The sequence below is a fragment of the Podarcis tiliguerta genome (assembly GCF_965153285.1).
Source record: "Podarcis tiliguerta genome assembly, chromosome: 10".
In the NCBI taxonomy this organism is placed as follows: Eukaryota; Metazoa; Chordata; class Lepidosauria; order Squamata; family Lacertidae; genus Podarcis; species Podarcis tiliguerta.
Genome location: NC_139543.1, coordinates 58,721,663 through 58,745,175, shown reverse-complemented (window position 1 = coordinate 58,745,175; position 23,513 = coordinate 58,721,663). Strand labels below are relative to the sequence as shown.

The window sequence follows — 23,513 nt, the reverse complement described above, 5'->3', positions numbered from 1 at the left end:
GAGGTGGGGAGCAAGAGAGATTGCTCCATGCTGCAAAAAAACCACACCCACTGATATCTGCAGGTCGAACTGCTAAGGGTGCAAGAACCAGGCGTTTAGGAATCCAAATCTAGCATGCTTGTGGTTTATCATGCCATACAAAATTTTATAGGTTTTCAAGCAAAGGTATTAGACTGGAAGACACATGAGCAGTGTGGGGTCTCAGCAAACTGGCTTTCTTCTGAGAAACGGATCTGAAGTTAAGCTCACAGTATAAAGACCACTTTGCAAGTTTTCGCCCATTTAGGTAAAATTGCAAACTGCTAATTTTTGAATTACCTTGAGTTATCAGTGACAAGCCACCCAAGCACTTAATGGCTGTCAGGCGTATGACTGACAAATCTGTGCGGCTTTCTCTTGAGAAACCAGCTATTGTTCCATATTAGTGGTAACTGAAAAGCCCTCCTCCTGAGTAGACTGGATTATGCACTTTTGTGTTGGGGATTAGCGATGATTTGATGTACTCTTTCAGTGCTATATATTAAATGGCACTTACGCATTCAGCGCAAGTGGTTTCATTAGGATCAATTATTTTATTTGCTTGCCACTTTCCGTTGGGACCGAACTGAAGAATTCACTTTGCATAAGAATTGGCTATCAGTTTTAAATTAGCTTTAACAAAAAAATAGTGCAGCCAGCCTACTCAAAAACGCTTCCGTTCTCAAAGTCTCCGCTGCTTTCTTGAAGGCCCCAAAGGAATTCGCATGGGGAGCCTATCAGATAAAAACTCCTGCCACTCAGTTGTGGTGGTTGTGATGTGCCACCTCTACATAACTGGCAAGTAGCAATGGTGCAGTAGCGACTGACCTTGGGAAAGATTGCAAGTCCCCACTTCTGCTGCTCTTTCAGAGCTGCTGTGCTGTCCAGCATCTCAGAGCAATATAGAGGCAAGAAGAGGAAGGAAATGTCCTTGCTCCCACCTCCACAGATGCCAAGAAGTAAACGGAAGGGCTGGTTGGGTGCTTTGGGGCATGAGGAGGGCTTGCAGAGTCAGAGAGGAAGAAACAGGGAATTCTTCTATGGCTTGGATTTTGATCTGAGCCGGAAAATGATTTGGTGGGGAAAGAAGCTTCAGCTTGAAAGTTTGCTGTTCCTTTCGAAGTGGGCTTTAACACCAAGGTTGCAGGTTCGATAGCCATATGGGACAGCTGCATATTCCTGCATTGAACTAGTTGATCCTCAGGGTCCCTTCAAACTCCACAATTCTATGATTCTATGAAGTTCTGAAGTTTTCAAGCAAAGCTCTGGTGGATTTTCCAGTGTCACTAAAAAGGTGCTGCAGACAACCCAGGAGTCTCATGTCCCCATTTAATAGAGGCATCCAATTACTGCTGGAAACTGGCTGCTAGACTAAACAAACTGCTGGATTAAGGCTCCAATCCTACGCACGCTTACCTGAGAGTAATTTCAATTGAACTCTTTGTTTTTCTTTCTTCTGAGGAGAAATATATAAGTTTGCATTGTTAATGAGTTTTTGTTTTGATCCTGCAAAACAATGCTTCTATTCTTACTCACATTTATTCTTGCATTTGAAACCTTCGGGCCTCTGAAGGAGGAAAGCAATACAGGGCAGTTGAGAATTACTGGATAAGAGCAGTTTTTCTGCAAACAGAAGGGAAAGTGTTGACTTGGACACCTGACAGAAAGACAATCTTTTCATTGTCCCGCAGAGCAACCTGGCCCGACCCCTGAGAGCCATCTTAAGCTGCTCTACATTTTATCCGCCAGTTGTTTGAATTTACTCGTCAACACACTGTGTCAACATGAGAAAGTGACCATATTTTTATTTTAACAATTTAGATGACTTTTTGCAGGGTGTCCCCCCCCCCTTTGCTAGGAGGGGAGAAGAAGGTGGGGGGAGCTCTCTAGATCTCTTTTCGCTTTGGAGTGTTGGCCTCATTTTTTCCCTTGTAAAGATGTCTCAATTTATAGATTTTATTTTGTACTCTTGTCTTGAAGACAGAATGTATGTGGTTGCTTTTTTTGCATTTGCTTTTTTTTTTAGTCCCCCTTTCTCTGTTCTGTCACTTCTAATTCACAGTTGCTAAGCGTTCCAAGAGCTCACCAGAGGGACCCTCTCATAGTGTGATTTGAAAACTTTCAGATAACACCTACCAACAGAAGCACCATATGCTCTGAAGTTTCACGACGCACCAACAGGAGCATTCCATATAGCGTTTGAACAAAATTCCCAAAGATAGCATCCTTTGCTACCAACAAAGGCCTCTTTGCTTAGGGTTATATATCCCATGCTAGCAAAATGTTAGAGCATCTCCTTCCCCTGCTCCAACTCCATTTTATACTGCTTCTGGGCTGCACAATTGCACCACACAGGTGCCATTTAGGAGCGGGAGAAAGGTTTTAGAGGAGGGGGGTAAGATTGTGCAAGATCCAGTGTTCAGGTTAGAGTGCCAAAAAATAATTATTATTTAAGAGCAATAGCTGTGAATATTGTGCATGGACGTGTGCATAAGCATTAGCTGTGAATTTTGTATATAAGTATTCCAGTAATTATAGCGGTGTTATCAGATAGTCACCCTTAAATAAAAAGAGGTGGGGGAAAGGATTTATGCCTTTGGCATGCATCCCTAATACATAGGCCTGTTTTCTTATTTAGGATAAAGGATGGGAGCTTCTACAAAAATGTTTCAGGTGTGAAGTGTGTCGCGAATTTCCTCGCGTCGCTTTTAGCAGAAACGCTCTGAGTCCCAGGTTTTTCCAGTGCAGTCTTTTTAATGTGAGCTATATACAGGTATTTACAAAAACAGTCCATACAGAGTACCTGCTCCTTAAGGCAAACAAATACTCTCCACCACAGCACCACCATAACACAGCACAACCACCACAACCACCATTACTGTTGAACAGGCTTTCCTTTTAAAACAGGTGATAGCCAATCACATTAATCACACTCCTGCTGAGTCACTCTGACCCAGCACTTCACAGAGTATTGCATCATCCTGTTGAAGCCTGCAGACCTACTCAGTATCCTGCGAATCCCAACAAAGTGCTCCCTGTTCAAGATTGAGCCTGATGAAGGATTTCGAGCAACTTGAAAGCTTGCAGATTATTCTGTAACAGGTTGCTTGGTTTAATAAAAGATATTGCCCTCATATGGAGAGAGATAAATATTGTGGGGCAGTCTTGAACTTTGAGGAATGTGAATGTTTGAAGGAACAACTCCTACGCATCATAGCCAGCGTCAAAAGTGGAAGAGTGATGAATGCAAGTATAGAATTTTGCCCTGGTTCCTTAAGCTTTGTTTTGGGGCTGCAAACCCAGGATCTCAAATGAGAGTAGAAGCCACAGGAAGTTAAAAGTCGACTCAATGCTGGCTCTTTTTCTGATGAGTGCTGACTTGTACAGTGCCTGTTTTCTAAACCACTGTTGCTTTCTCATCCGTGCAGTGTATTTTTAGGTGCACACTGACAACAAAATCTCTTTCCAGATGTTCAGCCAACCTATAGAAGGGTAGAATTAGAACTGTGACCATGTTCCTGACCTCCATGTAGTCTCTAATCCCCCAAACACATACGATGAAAATGGGGGTGAGGACATTAACTCTACCCTCCCTCCATGCCTAGTTGCTCTATGTTTATTTATTACTACGTTTATAACTTGCCTTTCATCCAAGGAGCTCCAGGTGGCATACATGATACCCTCCCTTCCCATTTTGTGAGGTAGGTTAGGCTGGAAGATGGTGACTGGCCCAAGGTTACCCAGTGAGCATTTGAACCTGGATCTCCCCGGTCCACTCTGACTCGCTAATCCAGAAGTGGGAAAGGTGTGGATGCTGCTGGACTACAGCTCCCATCAGCCACTGCCAGCATGGGCAATGATCAGGGTTGATGGGAATTGTAGTCCAACACCTGGAGGGCGAATGTTTCCACCCTTACTCTAACCACACTGGCTATAGGCCTCTATGAGATGGCGGCAGGGGAATCTAGAACCCTGGAAGATCAGGTTTCTAAATTGCATGGCAAATCCACTTGAGCCCAAAAGGCTCCCTGCTTCAGACGCTATTCCTCCTCTTCACGAAGGGTGATGGAAGTAGAAGAAGCTTGCTCATCCTCTCTCCCTCCACACATTTGGAACTTAAACACCTGGGCAGGGTTAATGGCTTAGAACAATCGGAAGAACATGGAGTGATCAGGGCAGAAGATTGTCAGGAGAGAGCCGGCAGTAAATCAGACTGTGCAAGTTGGAGTTAACTCTTTATCAGCAAGAACATGGTCAGCACAGACTTGGCAGAGTGTCAGGCCTAATGAGCACAGCAGTTCATCCCTGGTACGTCTTTCCCCATGAATCAGTTGCTGAGAATGAAAGCTCCCACTTCCTCTGTACTGTCTAAGTCCCCTCCTGTCCGGGGGTTTTCTCAAGCAATTGGGGACTGTGCCTGCATGAAGCCAACCTCTCTTCCACCCTTTTCTTTTTTTAAAATACATTTTTATTGCGGTTTTATAATTGCAAATTCCATATATCACATACCAATATCCAATCCCACCTTAACATTACATTTACAATCTTCTCCCTCCCCACCTGACTTCCCTCAACTTCCTCTTCTGGTTTATTACATTACTTGTTATATTCTGCATGTATATATACTATTTTGTGTTGTTACAATGTCGTCCTCCATGTTTAAACTCAATAAAATTGTGAAAGTTTATTCAAATCCTGCCAATGAGTCAATTTATTTTTGTTGTTTCTGCAAATAGGTTGTAAACAGTTTCCATTCCTTTTTGAAGTCACTGTTATCATTTTCATGTAATTTGTCTGTTAACTTTGCTAACTCTGCGTAGTTCATCATTTTTTCTTGCCATTGTTCTTTCGTTGGTATTTCTCCAGACTTCCAATTTTTAAAGTTCTTGCCACAGTTGTGGCATATAAAAATAGCTTGCATTTCCCCTTTGGTAATTCTTGACCTAGAATACCTATCTAAAAGGTATTCGATTTTAAACATTTTTTTCAATTCATTGTATATCATTTCCCAATTTTTTTTTTATATGTCTACCACATATGGTAAAAGGTACCTTCCTTTTCTTTACATCTCCAACAGGTCTTTGATTCTGTTCTATACATTTTGGGCATTTTTACCAGTGTAATATACCATCCATACATCATTTTCATGTAATTCTCTTCCAACAATATGCAGTCCGTGAATTTCAAATTCACTTTTCACAGTTTCCCCCAATCTTCAATTTGCATGCTATGCCCTACACCAGGGATCAGCAACCTTTTTCAGCCATGGGCCAGTCCACCGTCCCTCAGACCATGTGGTAGGCCAGACTATATATTTTTTTTGGGGGGGGGGGGAGGGAAATGAACAAATTCCTATGCCCCACAAATAACCCAGAGATGCATTTCAAATAAAAGGACACATTCTACTCATGTGAAAACATGCTGATTCCCGGACCGTCCGTGGGCCAGATTTAGAAGGCAATTGGGCCGGATCCGGCCTCTGAGCCTTAGTTTGCCTACCCATGAGTTAGAGTGTAGAAGAAGATGCAGTTGTAAATGTGGGCCGGATTGAGAAGGCGATTAGGCTGGATCTGGCCCCCGGGGCTTAAGTTGCCTACCTCTGCCCTACCCCCTGTGCCCATTTAATCATTACTGATTTCACTTCTTCATCTTTAATTTCCCATTCCGCCCTTTTCATGCCTCTTCAGCTTCTGGGAGGCCAAGGTGGAGGGGAGCTTGTAGCAGTAGGAGAAGGAGACACCCGGGGCTCTTCACCAGCCTGAATCATCTCTGCCTCTTGCTTTCCCTCTTTCCACTCTCCTGCTTCAGCTTTTGCCTCTGATTCTGGACTTCCCTCTGACACTGACTCTCCCAGCTCACTAAGCCCCGTTACCTCTTCAGCTTCTGACACCTCCTCTTCCCAGTCTGCTCCCTTTTCTCCCTCTGGCCACTCATCATCATCCCACCACCATTCCTGGGCTCTGAGCCTTCTTCCCTTGGTGCTTCCCCAACTGGTTCCTCCCACCATTCCTCTGCGTCCAACCAGTCCATGACGCAGTTGGAATCTCACTGATGGCTTGGCTGATGCCCATTGGGACTGTTAGGTCAGGAAGGTCAATAACAGGTGGAGTCAGAGCCAACTCGTTATAACTTTGTCCCCATCCTCTTCCCCGATGCAAAGGCATCCACAGAGACCAGAGGCAGTAAGAAGGTAGGCAGGCGGGAACTGGCTGAGGCTGGTGGGTCTAATCCCTGTTGGCCCTGCTTCTCCTGCACAATCCTCATTCTCCCTCTTCCACCTGTTCAAGGAACACCTGAGAAGAACTGCAGTGATTTGTGAAGACTTCAGACCCTCAGGATAGCCTGAAAATGGGGTGAATGACCTCTTCACCCACCAAACTGACCACCTCCGTCGATGCTAGTGGTGGCCACATTAAAATCTAATTGCCTCCACGTTGGAATTGTGACCGAATTCCAAGGTCAGCTGGTGAATTCTCTCGCTCCCACCCCCACCGGCTTCATCTGTTGTGACATGTGGATTTCTTTGCTCTCTCTAACACTGATAATTCCATGTACCCTTTTTTGATAATAAGATGGAGCATTGAGGAATATCTTTTTGAATCAATCAAAAGCAAACTCCACATAAAACGCAAGCTGTTCCCTTTGTGGTTAATTTTCATCCAGCTGCATTTAACTACTGATGGAGCCAGCAGAGAAAACTACTTGGCAACATTTCCTAATTAGGGGACGTTAATTACTGCTAAATACTATACAATTTCAATGTTAGAAGAGTTCATCTCCATCAATGTTATTACAGTACTAAAGGAATTAATAATGATTTCAGACTTGGAAACTGTTGCCAAAGTACCCATTAGTTCAGAGTTTTAAAAGTGGTTCAACAATGCAGTTTCAATATATGCACTTCACAAAAGGCTCAGAGCCAGTCATTCTCTGTGCTTCTGTCAGACAGTGAGAGAGGCCTGCAACCCTGGATTTGACAAGTTATTTCAAATAAATATGTGAACTTCAGCCTCTCTTGCCTCTGTAAACCTTTCATGTACGCTATTGTCTCTTTCTTCCCCAATCAAAATCCTTCCTGCGGTCTTTTCCTTACTTCACTAGATCCAACTCTCCTTTCCTAGGACAAATGCTTTCTTTCAGCCAGTGCATCCCAGAATGCACCTCTCAGGTGGGTGCCATTGAAGGCCGGTGCTCCCAGTGACGGAAGAAGCCTCTCCGGCACTTGGGGGGTGCTGAGGGGCGGGGCGAACTGCCCAGAGGTGCCCGTATGGATGGCACATGTGTGGCGCCCATATGGACTGTGCATGTGTAGCAGGCTGTAAGATGATGTGCATGCCCTCGGCCGCTCTACAGCTGGGGGGGAGGCAGCGGGCCATCTTGTCACACCCCCAGGGTGGCACCTGGGACGGATCACCCCCTGCCCCCCTTCGTACACCCCTGGGCACTCCCCCACCTGGCTTCTTGCCTTTATGTACTTCCAAAAAGCCCAAAACAAACATTTCAAGTCAAAATGGAAGCCGGCCAACATGTGTGAGGCTTCACTTTGTTTTCAGATCTTTGACTCCACCTAGCTCCTAGCCACAATTGACCAAACTATGGAGCAGGACCAATTCATATTTCCATTTCTTCAATACGTCTCCCATGTAGGAGAGTTCCGGCACCTATTTTTCTTGGGGGGAAAGCACTGCCTAGGACTTTTCATCTGAGGCCAACTCCAGATTTAATGTGGCCTTCACAAAGTGCCCTCAGTGGACCATCTCTAGATTCATGGACGTTCACGAGTTTACCTAGCAGCTGTAACGGGCTGCTACAAACTGCCATTTCAAATTCCCCACAATGCCCCACAGCAGTGCACCATATGAAATTGTAAAAAGTGGAGTTGCTGATGAGAGGGTGTGTGATAATGCACACAACCTGCTATATAAAGCCTTGGAGAATCAGACAGAAGATCTGTCAAATCTAAGCATCTTGTTCTGAGCAGTAGCCGACCAGATGCCTCCACAAGGGCTGGGGGAGACATTGGGGTTTGTTTGCAAATTCAGTTCTCCAAAGGCTGTGATGCAGTTCACCATCCAGAAGTTGTGTACAAAAATGCATAAACTGAAGGGAAATTGTGCATAAAAATGAATGCAGTGTAACAAACACACAATTGCATTGTATTTGTGTAAGTTGCAAACAAAAATGCTGATAATTTATGTGAGGATGTTCTTGAGGTTAAGACTGATCACAACCTGATGTGGAAATGCGGGAAGCTGGACTTTAGCTTGGGAAAACACAAGGGTGCCAACTTGAATAAAAAATGGGGGGGGGGTAAGCCCCACCCTGCATAATCGATCACATGACGCAGCACGGACTCACTATTTAAAGGGCGACACCCACCAACTTTAGGGAGTCCCCCGCCACCCCCTTGGAGTTGGCTCCTATGTGCCGAGAGAAACAAAAAAATGGCAGATTTGTCTATCCCTGGGCTCTTTGATGCTCCAAATCAATCCATGTAGGGAAAGGTCCCAACTAGTATACAGCATATGAATATGGAGGTTCAATATAGCTGTTACGGCCAGTTTTTGATAAGACGTCTTCTTGGGAAACAGGGTCCCTCCAGATGTTGCCAAACTACAATGCCCATCCTCCCTGACCATGAGCTATGGGGCAGGAATGGGGGCTGTGGTCTAACTTGTTCACTATGTGTGCAAGACGCCATGGGTTTTCTTATGGGGTGTGTGAAAAAGTTCTCCAGTTTGTCGGCCCTGAATCTACTGTCCAGTCAGCTTCTTTGGAGGACCTCAAAGAGGGAGCAGAAACCTCTACCCATTTTCTCCATGCCATGAGTACTTCTATAAAACTCCATCCTGTGTCTCCCCACAAACATCTTTGATGACCCTTTTCCCCACCGCCTCTAAAGCCCAAAGTCCCAAATTCTGCGGCTGTCATTCAAAAGCTTTCTCCAACCTCCCGATCACTTTCCTTGTCCTTTTCAAGCTTGACAACCCCCGTCTTTGAGGTGGAATGACCATAACTGTGTATAAGTAAAGGTAAAGGGACCCCTGACCATTAGGTCCAGTCACGGACGACTCTGGGGTTGGGGCGCTCATCTCACTTTACTGGCTGAGGAGCCGGCATACAGCTTCTGGGTCATGTGTCCAGCATGACTAAGCCGCTTCTGGAGAACCAGAGCAGCGCACGAAAACGCCGTTTACCTTCCCGCCGGAGCAGTACCTGTTTATCTATTTGCACTTTGATGTGTTTCCAAACTGCTAGGTTGGCAGGAGCTGGGACAGAACAACGGGAGCTCACCCCGTCATGGGGATTCGAACCACCGACCTTCTGATCGGCAAGCCCTAGGCTCTGTGGTTTAACCCACAGCGCCACCCGCATCCCATAACTGTTCCAATCCTCTCTTCTAATAATCCCTAGCAATGAATCTGCCTTTCTCCCAGCTAATGTACCAAACAGTAACAGCTAGCCTAAAATCTCAAACAGAATAATTTTTCTCCTTCTATGCGAGTTTAGAGCAGCCAGGATATTAGCTCAAATGGCCATTAGGCATTTTAAACACGGTGTCCTTTTGTACAGTTAGAATCCTCTTGGTTCTCATCTGCCCTATTAAAGAATTGACCAGATGGAGATTTTCCTCCCCCACCCCCCAGCAAATCCTCATCTTTTTTTTCTGCACAGGTTGTATTTAATTAAAAATGATTCTTCCTTTTAATCCTACCCCTGACATTTTATCTATCATCCAGATGTTACCACTGATCATTTCAGCACAGAATCAGCAGGATAAAACTTACTTCTATTCTCTGAAGGGGGGGGGGAGGAAACCAAAGTTACAACTGAGCAAATTAAGTTATGGAGGTAGCTTCTTCTGTTCTGGTCCTCCTCAAAGTTATGAAGAGCCAGGCTTTATGGATCAACTTGGCTGACATGAGTGGATGGGGGGGGGGGCGAGAAGCAATACTTGGGGAGAAGGAAAGTTATTACCCCCCAAACTGAGATTTATCTACTAAGAATGTCAGAGCCCAGCTGAAGCCCATGAGCCTGATATTAGGGGCTGCTGCTTCTCGGTTAGGGTGGCAGATTTCCAGCTTGTCTGATCTACTCTGGTTTTCACTAGAACCCCAAGAACTACCATTCAGGGCCAGATACAAAAGGCAAATAGCTAAAATAATAATAAGTGAGAGCTGGACCATAAAGAAGGCTGATTGCCGAAGAATTGACGCTTTTGAATTATGGTGCTGGAGGAGACTCTTGAGAGTCCCATGGACTGCAAGAAGATCAAACGCATCCATTCTTAAGGAAATCAGCCCTGAGTGCTCACTGGAAGGACAGATCCTGAAGCTGAGGCTCCAATACTTTGGCCACCTGAAGAGAAGAGAAGACTCCCTGGAAAAGACCCTGATGCTGGGAAAGATGGAGGGCACAAGGAGAAGGGGACGACAGAGGACGAGGTGGTTAGACAGTGTTCTCGAAGCTACAAACATGAGTCTGACCAAACTGCGGGAGGCAGTGGAAGACCGGAGTGCCTGGCGTGCTCTGGTCCATGGGGTCACGAAGAGTCGGACACGACTGAACGACTAAACAACAACAACAATAATAAAACAAAGACCAGGATGCCTCCAAGTGCTTTCTGAAGCCTAGGAATTTGTTTTCCATACCAGCGCAAAACTGAGCTCAGAAAGCTTTCAGACACTAGTCTGCTCCTGATTAGCTTTATTCATGCCAGCAGAATTATTTAGATGCAGGAAGTCCTTTTACTGTTCCTGTTAAACTGGGAGTCAGAAATCCTTGTCAAGCTACTACAGATCGCTCAAGATCTGTACCCCAGATCTACCCATCTTCATCTCAAATTTGGGTCTCCAGCTGGACTACAACTCCCATCATCCCTGACCACTGGGGCTGCTAGTTGTTGGTGCATGAGCATCTACTCTTAGATTTTCTTTATATATATAATTTTTATTAGTTTTTTTTACATATCATTTTCAAATAATCAAACATACTTTTACATCTTATACAGTTTTTTTGACTTCCATCAATCACATCTGAAAATTTTCCAATCTAATCACTTAATATACATCTCTTACTTCCACTATTACCTTTAAATCTCATAACTAATCTCTCTTCTTCCTCTATTTGCAATATTTCATATATTTCTCCTTACAAAACTTCTTGTAGCCCTACTAGTGTAATTTGTTGATTACAATTGCTCTTCAAATAGTTCGTATGGTTCTTCCAATCTTCTTCAAATCTCTAGTCCCACCAGTTTCAAACCCTTCCAGTCATTTTGTCTAATTCTGCATAGTCCATTAATTTTGTCTGCCATTCTTCTTTCGTCGGAGTTTCCTACTCTTAGATTTTCATTTCTGTCTGCAGAAGATTTTTTAACAGCAGTTTCCCTGCATCTTTTACTTCTTTACATCAGCAGCAGCATTCCAGCTATCTCTTAGTGAAATTCCCACTACAGGAATAAACACCATTCGGTTCGGTTTCTCAGAGTCTTTTTTATTTACAGAACTTTGCATTGGTCATTAATAAAGGGAGGAGAAAGCAAATAAAGAAACATCATCTTTTTCTTTTTTTAGCCATCCAGCCAGAGACTCATTCACATACAGTGGTACCTCGGGTTAAGTACTTAATTCGTTCCGGAGGTCTGTACTTAACCTGAAACTGTTCTTAACCCGAAGCACCACTTTAGCTAATGGGGTCTCTTGCTGCTGCCGTGCCGCCGGAGCACTATTTCTGTTCTCATCCTGAAGCAAAGTTCTTAACCTGAAGCACTATTTCTGGGTTAGCGGAGTCTGTAACCTGAAGCGTCTGTAACCTGAAGCATATGTAACCCGAGGTACCACTGTACTCATTTACACTGACCCAGACTTAGTTGATTGCATGCCCTGATAAGGACACCTGTTGCTGGGGGAAATTTCCATTGCCTAGCAACTTGTCCAAGGCCATTTACAAGTTTCTTCTAGAATATTCCAACATTAGCTAGGTTTGATGGGAGTTGTAGTCCAACAATAGCTGGAGACCCAAGTTTTGAGAAACACTGTTGTAGGCAGTACTGCAATCCTGCACCCCTCTTTTTTAAAAAAGCAAGCCAAACATTTATTTTTGAGTTGGTAGTTCCATTCAATGGTGGCAGTGGGAACTGGAAGTCTAAGAGAGAAAATGGAAAAAAACTGAAGTCTGCCCAGCGCCTAAGCCCCACTTCCTTCCCAGGCAGAAGGCAGCAACAAAATAAGGCACAAAGCTCGTGGTGGCCTGATCTTTAGAAAGACAGTGATTATTTTTAGTTAAATCGCGTGCGCACGGTAATTAATCTCAAGCGAAACGGGAGAACAATCCTGCACAGAATATTTTTTTTATTTAAACATATGTTCTTAAAATGTCAAGCAATTTATTTCTGCAAAGTTAGAAGTTGAGACAAGATTTCATAAAGTATAATCCCATCCTTTAAAAAAAACAACAACCCACCAGAGGCTCAGATTTAAGGCATGTGTAACAATTCTATACCGTATTTGTACACTATTCCTCCCTCTGCCAGCCTACAAAAAATTAAAAGGACTTTAAAAGCAAATGGGAAATTTGTGGACAGGTCTGTGTACTGCATTTCAGAGTTCTGTTGATTTCCTGTGTGTGCAAAGCTCTCTGCAGAAGCAGGAGAGGTTTCCAGCTCAAGAGAAGGTGGTGTCGCTTGCATGCCTGTCAGGATCGCTCATTCAGAAAAATCTCCCAAATATCTCAATGAATGGGGAAGCTGCAGCCCTTTACCTGTGCTCCAGAATCACTGGGCTCAGCTCCAAGGCATGTGCTTGTAGACTCTTGCATAAGGGTGCAGCTGAGGTTTAGCTATGGTTTTAGCAGCCTGCAAATGCCAACCACCCTGCTGGATCTCAAAAAAGTAGTGTATCCTATACAATGTGCAGTACAGTAGGTTGCAATCCAGACAGACAGACAGACACACACACACAGAGAGAGAGAGAGAGGAAGGAAGGAAGGAAGGAAGGAAGGAAGGAAGGACACATTGCAAGATGCATGTCTGTGTCTGTGTAGGGGAGTGAGGCAAATTGTTGAAGCCCTAACAAGCTCAAGATGACAATAATTCAACCATCCATGGCTCTGTTTTTCAGCACATCATGGGACACAGCAGCCTTCCCCAACCCAGTGCTCTCCAAATGTTCTAAGACTCCAACTCCCATCATTCCCAGCATGCATGGCCAATGGTGAAGGATGATGGGAGTTGTAGTCCAAGGCACTTGGAGGACCTGAGGCTGATTTAGATCCATATAAATGAATCTGCTTTTGTTCTTGCTTAGACTAACAACACCTCCCTGGTTCCCACTGAATACATCAAAAGTTGCTTCTGAGACTCTGGAGACTTTCAGATATCACTTGCAATTCAGTTGAGGTGGCAGGTGGCCGTAAATAAGAGCTTCTTCTTTTCAATGCCTGCTTTTTGCATTATTTTGTGAGCAGACCTGAAGCCTGCAGCCCAGCTTTAGAGAAGGGGCAGGCAGTCTAAGACATCTGGCTCTCAAAAGAGCCTGCAACAGTGTCCATCCTGATACTGGAGACCATGTTATAGTTTATTTTGGTGCCACCTTAAGGCAGCCGATGTAATGGGGAAGGGGTGGGTGGGTGGGAAACACCAGTACAAAAAGCAAACCCATTAACACAAAATTCACACTAAATCAATTATTTGATCATCTCTTTGCCCCCTCCCCTCCTGCTGGTATTAATGTTGCAGTGAATGAGGCACAGCAAAATTGACCTGGAAAAACCTTCAAAATCCAGAATTTCTCTTAGAATCATGAGGACTTGTCCAGCTTGGTGAAAAAGTGAGTCAGAAGCCCCTTGCCCTTTAACCCTTTCCCAAGCACATCTTGGACTTGTTTGCAGGAAAGGATTCGAGGACGTTGCTTGCTTTCGCCTCTTCTGTGTATCCCCTTTTTCTTCTTTTTCCTTCTCTCTCTTTCATATCACGAATGAGTCACTGGTCTAAGCCATAGGCAGGTCATAGGAAGCCGCGTATCTGCCGGTCACATGGTGGTAAATCTGCAGAGTGGGAGGAGGGCAGTTGGAGAGGAAACGAGTTTACCGGAGCAGCAATGGAAAAGATGAAATTAAACAGGTGTAACAAAGCCGACAAATTAAGGGCAGGTTAACAAGAAGGCGGATGCCATTTATAAACTTTTAATTACTCGCGCCGATAAAAATAGCACAAGTTTTCTGAAGACATCTCCTTTGAGCACAAAATACACAAGATGATCTCATTCTGTCCTGTTCTTTGCTCCGTATTTTATTTATTTGGCAAATTTTGTGCGCCGCTCCTCTCCAAAAAACAGAAGCACACGTGGGGCTCATTTAACATTGCCCTGCAATGCAGGCCAAGCCAAGAATATGTGGCTTACCTGAAACCACATAGGAGGGCTTTGTGGCCAAGTGGGTCTAGCCACTCCACCTCACTGGCTCTTTCCAGGGAGAAAGATGTGGAAAGTGCCATTTGTGTCAGGGTCCAGCCAAATTGGGGGGTGAATCACCTTTCATTGGGCCCAATGCATTTTGTGTTGTTGTTTTTTAAATAAATTTTTATTGTTAAAATAATTCAACATTAATACACATACAAACATACATTTCATACAACATACCTACATATATACAACATACCTACAACATACCTACACTCAGTCCCACAGATAATTCCCATCACCATCCACCACCCCTCACCCTTTGTGTTAGACTTCCAATCTACTCAATTGCAATTTCTTTCCACTTCTGTTACTTTCTTTCGCACACCTTTAACCTAATTTCATACTTCTTTTTCTATTACACATTGTTATACATCTTATTTAGTATTCCAATATTTGAAACGAAACTTGTTTATTCTAATAGGAGTTCTGATTTTTCGATATAGTTTTGCAAGTATCTTTTAAACACCTTCCAGTCCCTGTCTGCCTTCTCTTTTGAGATCCTTCCAATTTCTCCCATTGTTTTGGATATATTGTAGTACTCCAATATTGTGCTTATTCCAAAATGCATTGGGCCGAATTGGAGTATTGGGCCCAATGCATTTTGGAATAAGCACAATTTTTCAAGCTTGATCTGAAACCACTGCTCCACCTTGACTTATTCCAAAAACTGCATTGGGCCTAATACATCTGTGTCCCGAGAGCTTCTCTCCTTTCCCCTTTATGTGACTGTTGCCTTCCCGTTTACATTTTTTGCACATCCGAATCCTTCTCCCAGAGCAACTCTCGTAACTGTGCCATCAATATGATAAGCCCAAGCAGTGGCAAAGTTACTTGGGGCTGATGCACTTACTCAAACCCGAAATATCGCAAAGCATGTGGGGTGTGAAGGATCAGCCATCGCAGTCAGTCCTGGGGCTTGCCCCCCTACCACAGGAAGTCTTCCGCTTCGCACATTACATGCTTCCAGTGGTGGTTGCAAAAAAAAACCCCTTATTTCTCTCAGAGAGCTACAATCTCCAGAATGGTTTAGCAAATCAATCCCTCTCTTCCCAGGGAACACTGGGAATCGTAGCTTTGTGAGAGGAAATAGGGGTCTCCTAACAACACACTTAAGGGTGGCACTGTGAGTTAAACCACAGAGCCTAGGACTTGCTGATCAGAAGGTCAGCGGTTTGAATCCCCGTGACGGGGTGAGCTCCCATTGCTTGGTCCCAGCTCCTGCCAACCTAGCAGTTCAAAAGCACCTCAAAGTGCAAGTAGATAAATAGGTACCGCTCCGGCGGGAAGGTAAACGACTTTTCCGTGCACTGCTCTGGTTGCCAGAAGCGGCTTAGTCATGCTGGCCACATGACCTGGAAGCTGTACGCCGGCTCCCTCGGCCAGTAAAGCGAGATGAGTGCCACAACCCCAGAGTCGGCTACGACTGGACCTAATGGTCAGGGGTCCCTTTACCTATGAACAACACACTTAACAAAATAATACTTCCCAGGATTGTTTGGGGGAGGTTATGGCTCTTAAAAGTGGCACGATACTGCTTTAAATGGTGGCCTTAGTCGGGTAGAGTTTGGTGCTGATAGAGCCCACGGTTCTAGGTTCGATCCCCATATGGAACAGCTGCATATTTCTGCATTGCAGGAAGGTGATCCTTGGGGTCTCTTCCAACTCTGCAATTCTATGATCCACACACACATTTGGAAACAGATTTTTATTTTTTAAAAAGGAAAATAGGAAAGTGCCCTACACTGAGTCAGGCTGCTTGTCCATCAAGCCTAGAGTTGTCAACTTTGACTGGCAATGGCTCTCCGGGATGCTGAGCGGGGGCCTTTCCCATTGCTTAGCTGGAGAGTGTGTGGGGCTTGGTATGCAGAAAAGTTCAGGTTCCATCTCCCCTATCTCCATTTTAAAAGATCAGGTGGTGGTTGGTGGGGAATAGACCTAATAATAATAATATAATAATTTATTTTTTATACCCCGCCCATCTGGCTGGGTTTCCCCAGCCACTCTGGGCGGCTTCCAACACAGTATTAAAATAGAGTCATGCCCCAAACATTAAAAGCTTCCCTAAACCTAAGATCTGTGAGAGCTGCTACCAGCCAGAGTCGACAATATTGGGTTTGATGGCTTCTGCTATTCCATCATCTGCTACCTGGGGTTTTTTTAATGGAGATGTCCGGGATTAAACCTGGGACCTTCTGCATGCAATGCAAGTGCTCTCCCTTCGAGCTCTCGGTCTTCTCCATTAAAAGCCTTCCAGCACTTGAAATAAATTAATAAAGCTGTGGATAGAGGAAAGGGGGGGAGGAGATGGCAAGAGAGGCCAAGACTTATGCTGCTTGTCTGGGGTCTCTTGAAAAGCAGATGGTGGGAACTGAACCTGTGGCATCACAAATGCGCAGCGCAAGATCTACCCATGGGTTATTCCTATACGATTGCTAACATGGTACAAAATGAACATATTACTTCTGTGCAGAACCACCTTGCCTCCCCAAATGAGGTGGATCAGAACTAATTGGTAAACACCGCCAATTAAAAAGCAAGGCTCCGTTATAAGCAGCAGTGTAAGAAAATGAAAGCTCTCAAAAGGCAATTTTAAAAGTCTGTACAGTCATACCTCTTGTTGCGTTTGCTTCAGGTTAAACCTTTTCAGGCTGTGTCCTGCGGCAACCCGAAAGTACCGCAAAGGGTTACTTCCGGGATTCGCCACTTGCACATGCGCAGACTCTCAAAATGACATCACGCGCATGGCCAGAAGCAGCGAATCGCAACCTTTGCATGCGCAGACGCGGGTTGCGTTCTGCTCATGTTGCGAACGGGGCTCCGGAACAGATCCCGTTCGCAACCAGAGGTACCACATTACTACAAAAGTCAAAACCACATCGTTTTTTATGGGGGGGGGGGATAATACACCATTAGGAGGAATAACAACCTTAAAAATGTAGGGTAAATGCCAACAGCTGGGAAACACTGGCCTGTGAGCTCTCCAATTGGAGAACAGACTTTCCCAAAGGTGTCATGGGCTTTGAAGACGCTCAAACTCAGGATCCAAGAGAAAAACATGCTAAGAGGAGGAAGACATGCTGGGCAAACCCTCATCATGATCAACTCCCGCCCAGAAACTTATTTCCCCACTGTGGAAGGACGTGTGGATCCAGAATCACGATCACTTACAGACTTTCTGTTAAAACTGTGTTCATGGAAGACAATCTTACTCAGCTACAAGTTTTCTCCAAAGAAGAAGAAGTAGAAATACTAACCTGTCTCTCAATATCTCCCAGCAAAGTGCTGGCCCCCAGGCGAAAGAGTTCTGGCTTCAGCCAATCATCTCCTAGTTCTTCCTTCATCAGCGAGAGCCAGATCAGGGCATCTTTGGCCGTGCGAATGCCTCCCGCAGGCTTAAAGCCAACCTTGATTGGAGAAAGAAGAACAGGAAGCAGGAAATTTAAAAATACAGGAAGTTGGCCTAGATAGGAATCTGCATATCTGTATACAATATCTGTATGATGCTATCCTGCCCCCACTGGAGACTCTGTCTACATGCCCCCCAGTAATATTTAGAAGGCTGACAAGCTCAAGAGATGTGGCCTCATCTGTGGTGGGCTCTCATTTATGGAACTCGCTTCTATATGAATTCCCTACTTAGCCCTTTTGGTTCAGGCATTTGTATCCTATGATTTTTATTCAGCTCTGAAAAAGCGTAACACATACCTTGGAAGTCGAATGGAATCCATTCTGGAAGTCCGTTTGACTTCCAAAACGTTCGAGAATCAAGGCGCGCCTTCCGATTGGCTGCAGGAAGCTCCAGCAGCCAATCGGAAGACGCAGCGGACGTTTGGGTTCCAAAGAACGTTTGCAAACCAGAACAATCACTTCTGGGTTTGCAGAGTTCGGGAGCCAAAACTTTTGTCATGCAAGGCGTTCTGGATCCAAGGTACGACTGTATTTAAAAAGAAACAGAAAATGGATAGTACCGCGTTCATAATTTGGTATTTCAGCATCTGGGGGATCACAGACTCCCTGTCTCTGCTATACACAGGGCCGCAACAGCTCTCTAGCTTGTCCGCCTTACTTTTCCCCAAACATAGCTCCTCTCTGTGACCTTTCCTCAAGGGGAGGGCCATAGGCTCAGTGGGCAAACTTCTGTTTTACATGCACAAGGTTCCAGGTTCAATCCCCTACATGAAACCCCAGAGTTCCTGCAAATCAGGAAATGCTATACATCAATAGGAGTATAGCATCTAGATCAAGGGAAGGAATAGTGCCACTGTATTCTGCTCTGGTCAGACCTCACCTGGAGTACTGTGTCCAGTTCTGGGCACCACAGTTCAAGAAGGACACTGACAAACTGGAACGTGTCCAGAGGAGGCAACCAAAATGGTCAAAGGCCTGGAAACAATGCCTTATGAGGAACGGCTAAGGGAGCTGGGTATGTTTAGCCTGGAGAAGAGGAGGTTAAGGGGTGATATGATAGCCATGTTCAAATATATAAAAGGATGTCACATAGAGGAGGGAGAAAGGTTGTTTTCTGCTGCTCCAGAGAAGCGGACACGGAGCAATGGATCCAAACTACAAGAAAGAAGATTCCACCTAAACATTAGGAAGAACTTCCTGACAGTAAGAGCTGTCCGACAGTGGAATTTGCTGCCAAGGAGTGTGGTGGAGTCTCCTTCTTTGGAGGTCTTTAAGCAGAGGCTTGACAACCATATGTCAGGAGTGCTCTGATGGTGTTTCCTGCTTGGCAGGGGGTTGGACTCGATGGCCCTTGTGGTCTCTTCCAAATCTATGATTCTATGATTCTATGATTCAGTGTATGCACTGAGCTAGATGGACCAATGGTCTGACTCTGTGTCAGGCAGTTTCATATAATGTACAGGAGACTCCTCCTCATGTTCCCACAACTTTCAGGAATGCACCGAGAAGTGGGCCTCAGAAGCACCGATATACAAACAGTAGCTCTGTCTGCGACCCTCTGGATTCTGGCTGCCATCTTGGGTTTGGTTTCTTTTAGTTAAAACATTCATGTTCCCCCACAAATAATTACATTTATTTTCACCCAAAGCTACCTATTACTATCCTGTCTCTCATTCTGTTTGCCGACTTTCTACAGAATCCATCTGACTGCCAGAATGCACCACACACACACACATATATATCTATATATAATAAATGTTTCATTCAAGAGCTGAAAAAGTCGGGCTACTTTCCCCCTGCTGTTTCACAGCATTTCATTATTTTGTTTAATAAGTTCATCTCCTTGAGAATTTTTTCTCGTCACCTTATATTATTAAAAGTAATAAGTTTCTCTGGACTGGGGGATTTCCCAACAGAAAAACCAATTTGTGTGTGTCCTTCAATAATGACAGGAAAAGATTATTTCCCATTATGCTGCACACTTTTCATATCACCGCCGCAGCTTATCATTCAATAAATGTTACCCTGCAACCCGCTTCTGTCGTCGGAAGAAGTTTAATTTCTACATTAACCTGTTTTTATTGGCCAACGCCTTGTTGGAAAAGCATCTGTACGGCAGCCAAATTGGTTTGTTAAGGAAACCATTTAGAAATCTCTCGTCAGTGATAAAATTGTCTTCGTTTAATAAAAAGGATATAAACTCAGTTTACATCTAATTTTTTTATTATTATTTCCTGAGCAGGTGCACGCACCACACACTTTTGGTTAATAGAACTTTAAGCACACACACACACATCATAAAGTCTGCTTAAATGAACGATAAATTAAACAGTTATTTTAATGACATGCAAAACCTCCACGGAGGCAAGGCAAAGGACCAAATTACATGTGCTACCACCACCAAATTACCACAGAGCCTTGAGACAATACACAATAGTTGCCACAGCAGCACAATACAAAAGATGGGGCCTTCTATGAGGCGCCCAAGTATCTGTCAAAGGAGCCAGGTGCGTGTTTATATGCCAATGCTGGCAGCAGCAGGAGTCAGCATTATTGGCATGTGATGAGGTCCATCCCCAAGCGGAAGGGCTGGGTCATGACCCTGGGGTCACATTTCCCATCTTCAGGGGGGGGGAGACCAAGGATTCGACTGAGGCAGATCTGCTCCTCTTATTTGAGGTTCGGTCAGACAGTGACTGCTGCTGAAACAACATTCCTGCTCTGCTCATTACTGAGCCCTGCATGGAGCTGTCCAGGGTACCAATGAAGCCTCGCTTCTGCACTGCTGAGCCCATTGTTCAACAAGGAAGAACAGCCCCAAAGCAGACATCTGGAGTCCCCTGCCCCTTCTGCTCCACCTCTTGGCTGCCCCAGCCTGTTCACCTGCTATTTCTCCAAGTAAGAGCACAGCGACAGGAGCAAAGAGGAGCCTGCCACACCCTCTCCTTCAGCAGCACTGAGGAGGACGCAGGCCTGTTCCAAGAGCCTGGCGTACCGAGGACATCTTGCACAGAGATTCCCTCAAACCCAGTGTCAGATATCAAGGTGGTGGTGCTCTCACCATGCTGACTGAAGAATTGTGAGAACATTTCTCCACCACCACCCCAGAACATGTTTCAAGTGAAACTCAGAGCAGTGGCCATTGAATAAAAGGCTGAAGGAATGGGGTGTGATGTCCCTAGTGAAGACGGTAAGAGCTGTTCGACAGTGGAATTTGCTGCCAAGGAGTGTGGTGGAGTCTCCTTCTTTGGAGGTCTTTAAGCAGAGGCTTGACAACCATATGTCAGGAGTGGTCTGATGGTGTTTCCTGCTTGGCAGGGGGTTGGACTCGATGGCCCTTGTGGTCTCTTCCAACTCTATGATTCTAAGAGGTGGTTCTCTTGCAAGAATCAGAAAGGAAGTACAGGATGACACAGCCAGGTTATACCCACTGCCAAATTCACACACACACATTCCACATACACATGACCAGAAAACAAGCCGCACCAGCAACAAAATGTTGCTGCATAGAACCCTCTTCTACAAACTCTGCAATCATGCTATTTCCCATTCTATCCCCGCTCCTGACTACTTTTCCACCCCATCAGTCAGTCAGCGTTCAGTGGCCACCAAGCACACACAGTCCTCACCGGGGTGTTTTCAGGGTTCACAACCTTCGTTGTTGTAGTATTTTTCCTCCAAATGTATTTGTACTTCTGCAAGCCTCTGGGTTCTCCCAAAGCTACTAATACCACCCCCTTGTGGCCAGATCGTGCTGCTTTGGCTACATAAGTCAAGAGAATGAGTTTTCTATTAGAATACAAGATTGGAGATATTTGCTTCTCATTCTTCCTATTCCCTATGAACTGTCTGTCTCTGGGCTTTCGTTCAGAAGGAGAAATTACTACAGCCCTGTGTCACAGACGGTCAGTGTGGTGTAAGGAGTGTAGCTCAAACCTGGGTCCTGAGCTGTTGTTGGATTACAACTACAAATCTCTAGCTAGCACAACCAGTGGTCTGGGATGGTGGGAGTTGTAGTCCAACAACAGCTGGGGACCCAAGATTGAAGAAGAAGAAGAAGAAGAAGAAGAAGAAGAAGAGGAGGAGGAGGAGGAGGAGGAGGAGGAGGAGGAGGAGGAGGAGGAGTTTGGATTTGATATCCCGCTTTATTACTTGAGGAGTCTCAAAGCAGCTAACAATCTTCTTTCCCTTCCTCCCCCACACTCTTGCGAGGTGAGTGGGGCTGAGAGACTTCAGAGAAGTGTGACTAGCCCAAGGTCACCTAGCAGCTGCATGTGGAGGAGCGGGGAAATGAACCCGGTTCACCAGATTACGAGTCCACCGCTCTTAACCACTACACCACACTGGTGAGGAGACACCAGTTCAAATTCCCCACTCTGCCAGGAAGCTCACTTGGGTGACCTGGGTCTAGTCACCATCTTTCAGTCTAACCTTGCTTACAGGGTTGTCATGAGGAAAACAATGGGGGGAGAAACAGTTTATGCCACCCATAGCACCTTGGTGGAGCGGCAGGATAAAAATGTAGTTAATACATAAGTCTGGCAGTTCAAAGACCCTAAAGCACGGATAGAGGAACCTGTAGCCTTCTAAATGTTGCTAGATCACAATTCTCACAATTCCCGACTGCTAGCCATGCTGGTTTGGGCTCATGGGACTTGGAGTCCAACGAAGTCTGGAGGGCCACAGGAAAGCTTTTAATGTTTGATGTTTTGCTGTGCTTATTGTTGGAAGCCACCCAGAGTGGCTGGGGCAACCCAGTCAGATGGGTGGCAACAATAATAATTATAATAATAATTAATTATAATAATTACAATAATTCCCCACCCATGGTCCAAAGCCTGCGCATCACACCAACATTGCTTTCGAGAATGCAGTCTACAATGAAAAGATGGAGATGGTATGAAGTTACCTTATAGCCAGTTTTCCAGAAGAAGTCTCTAATCGCTCTCACCATGACGAGCCCAACGGGAAAGGTAGCATTAACGTTTTCTTTTCCTGTGGAAGTCTTGATAAAATCAGAACCTGCAAGGGTGAGAATAAAAAAAGAAAAAGTAATAAACAGATGTGTCAGCAAAATTATCATTCTGGTTCTGAGTATGTGGCAGCTATCAGAATGCTCCTTAGCTGAAAATTCAGTTATCCAAACATAAAGAATTACGCCCAAACCTCGCTGGGCACACAGATGATTCAGATATCTGAACAGCTGGAGTTTGCCTACTTCCTTACTTGTTAGCTGGTTGACAGCCGACATTTTCGGGCAGGAACCACAGAGAGAGGGAACAGGGAGAGAGATCAGACAAATCAGAGAGCAGGAGAGATTGGACAAATCAATTTTCTCTCTTTTGCTGGTTGGCTGCAGCCATTTTTCAGATGAAACCATGGAGGGAGACCACAGATTAGAAATGCCCCCATAGGAAATGGTGGAAATTGAGGGCTCTTTGTGCAAACGCTGACCTAAGAAACAATTTCCTGTGTTCAGAAAGCGAGAATCATAGAATCATAGAGTTGGAATAGACCACAAGAGCCATCGAGTCCAACCCCCTGCCAAGCAGGAAACACCATCAGAGCACTCCTGACATATGGTTGTCAAGCCTCTGCTTAAAGACCTCCAAAGAAGGAGACTCC

The 23,513-nt window shown here is 44.9% G+C and overlaps 1 protein-coding gene across 1 annotated transcript in view; it reads right to left on the bottom strand.

Moving 5' to 3' along the window:
* Window positions 1–11,493: 11,493 nt before the first annotated feature.
* Window positions 11,494–23,513, bottom strand: part of DERA (deoxyribose-phosphate aldolase) — a 46,225-nt gene continuing 34,205 nt past the window's right edge. Inside the window, exons 7-9 of the mRNA XM_083402391.1 lie at window positions 22,798–22,910; window positions 17,735–17,884; window positions 11,494–14,064 (exon numbers count right to left, since the gene is read on the bottom strand). Of these exons, the coding sequence (XP_083258517.1) occupies window positions 14,008–14,064; window positions 17,735–17,884; window positions 22,798–22,910 (320 nt within the window). The 3' untranslated portion in view covers window positions 11,494–14,007. The remainder of the gene's footprint in view (window positions 14,065–17,734; window positions 17,885–22,797; window positions 22,911–23,513) is intronic.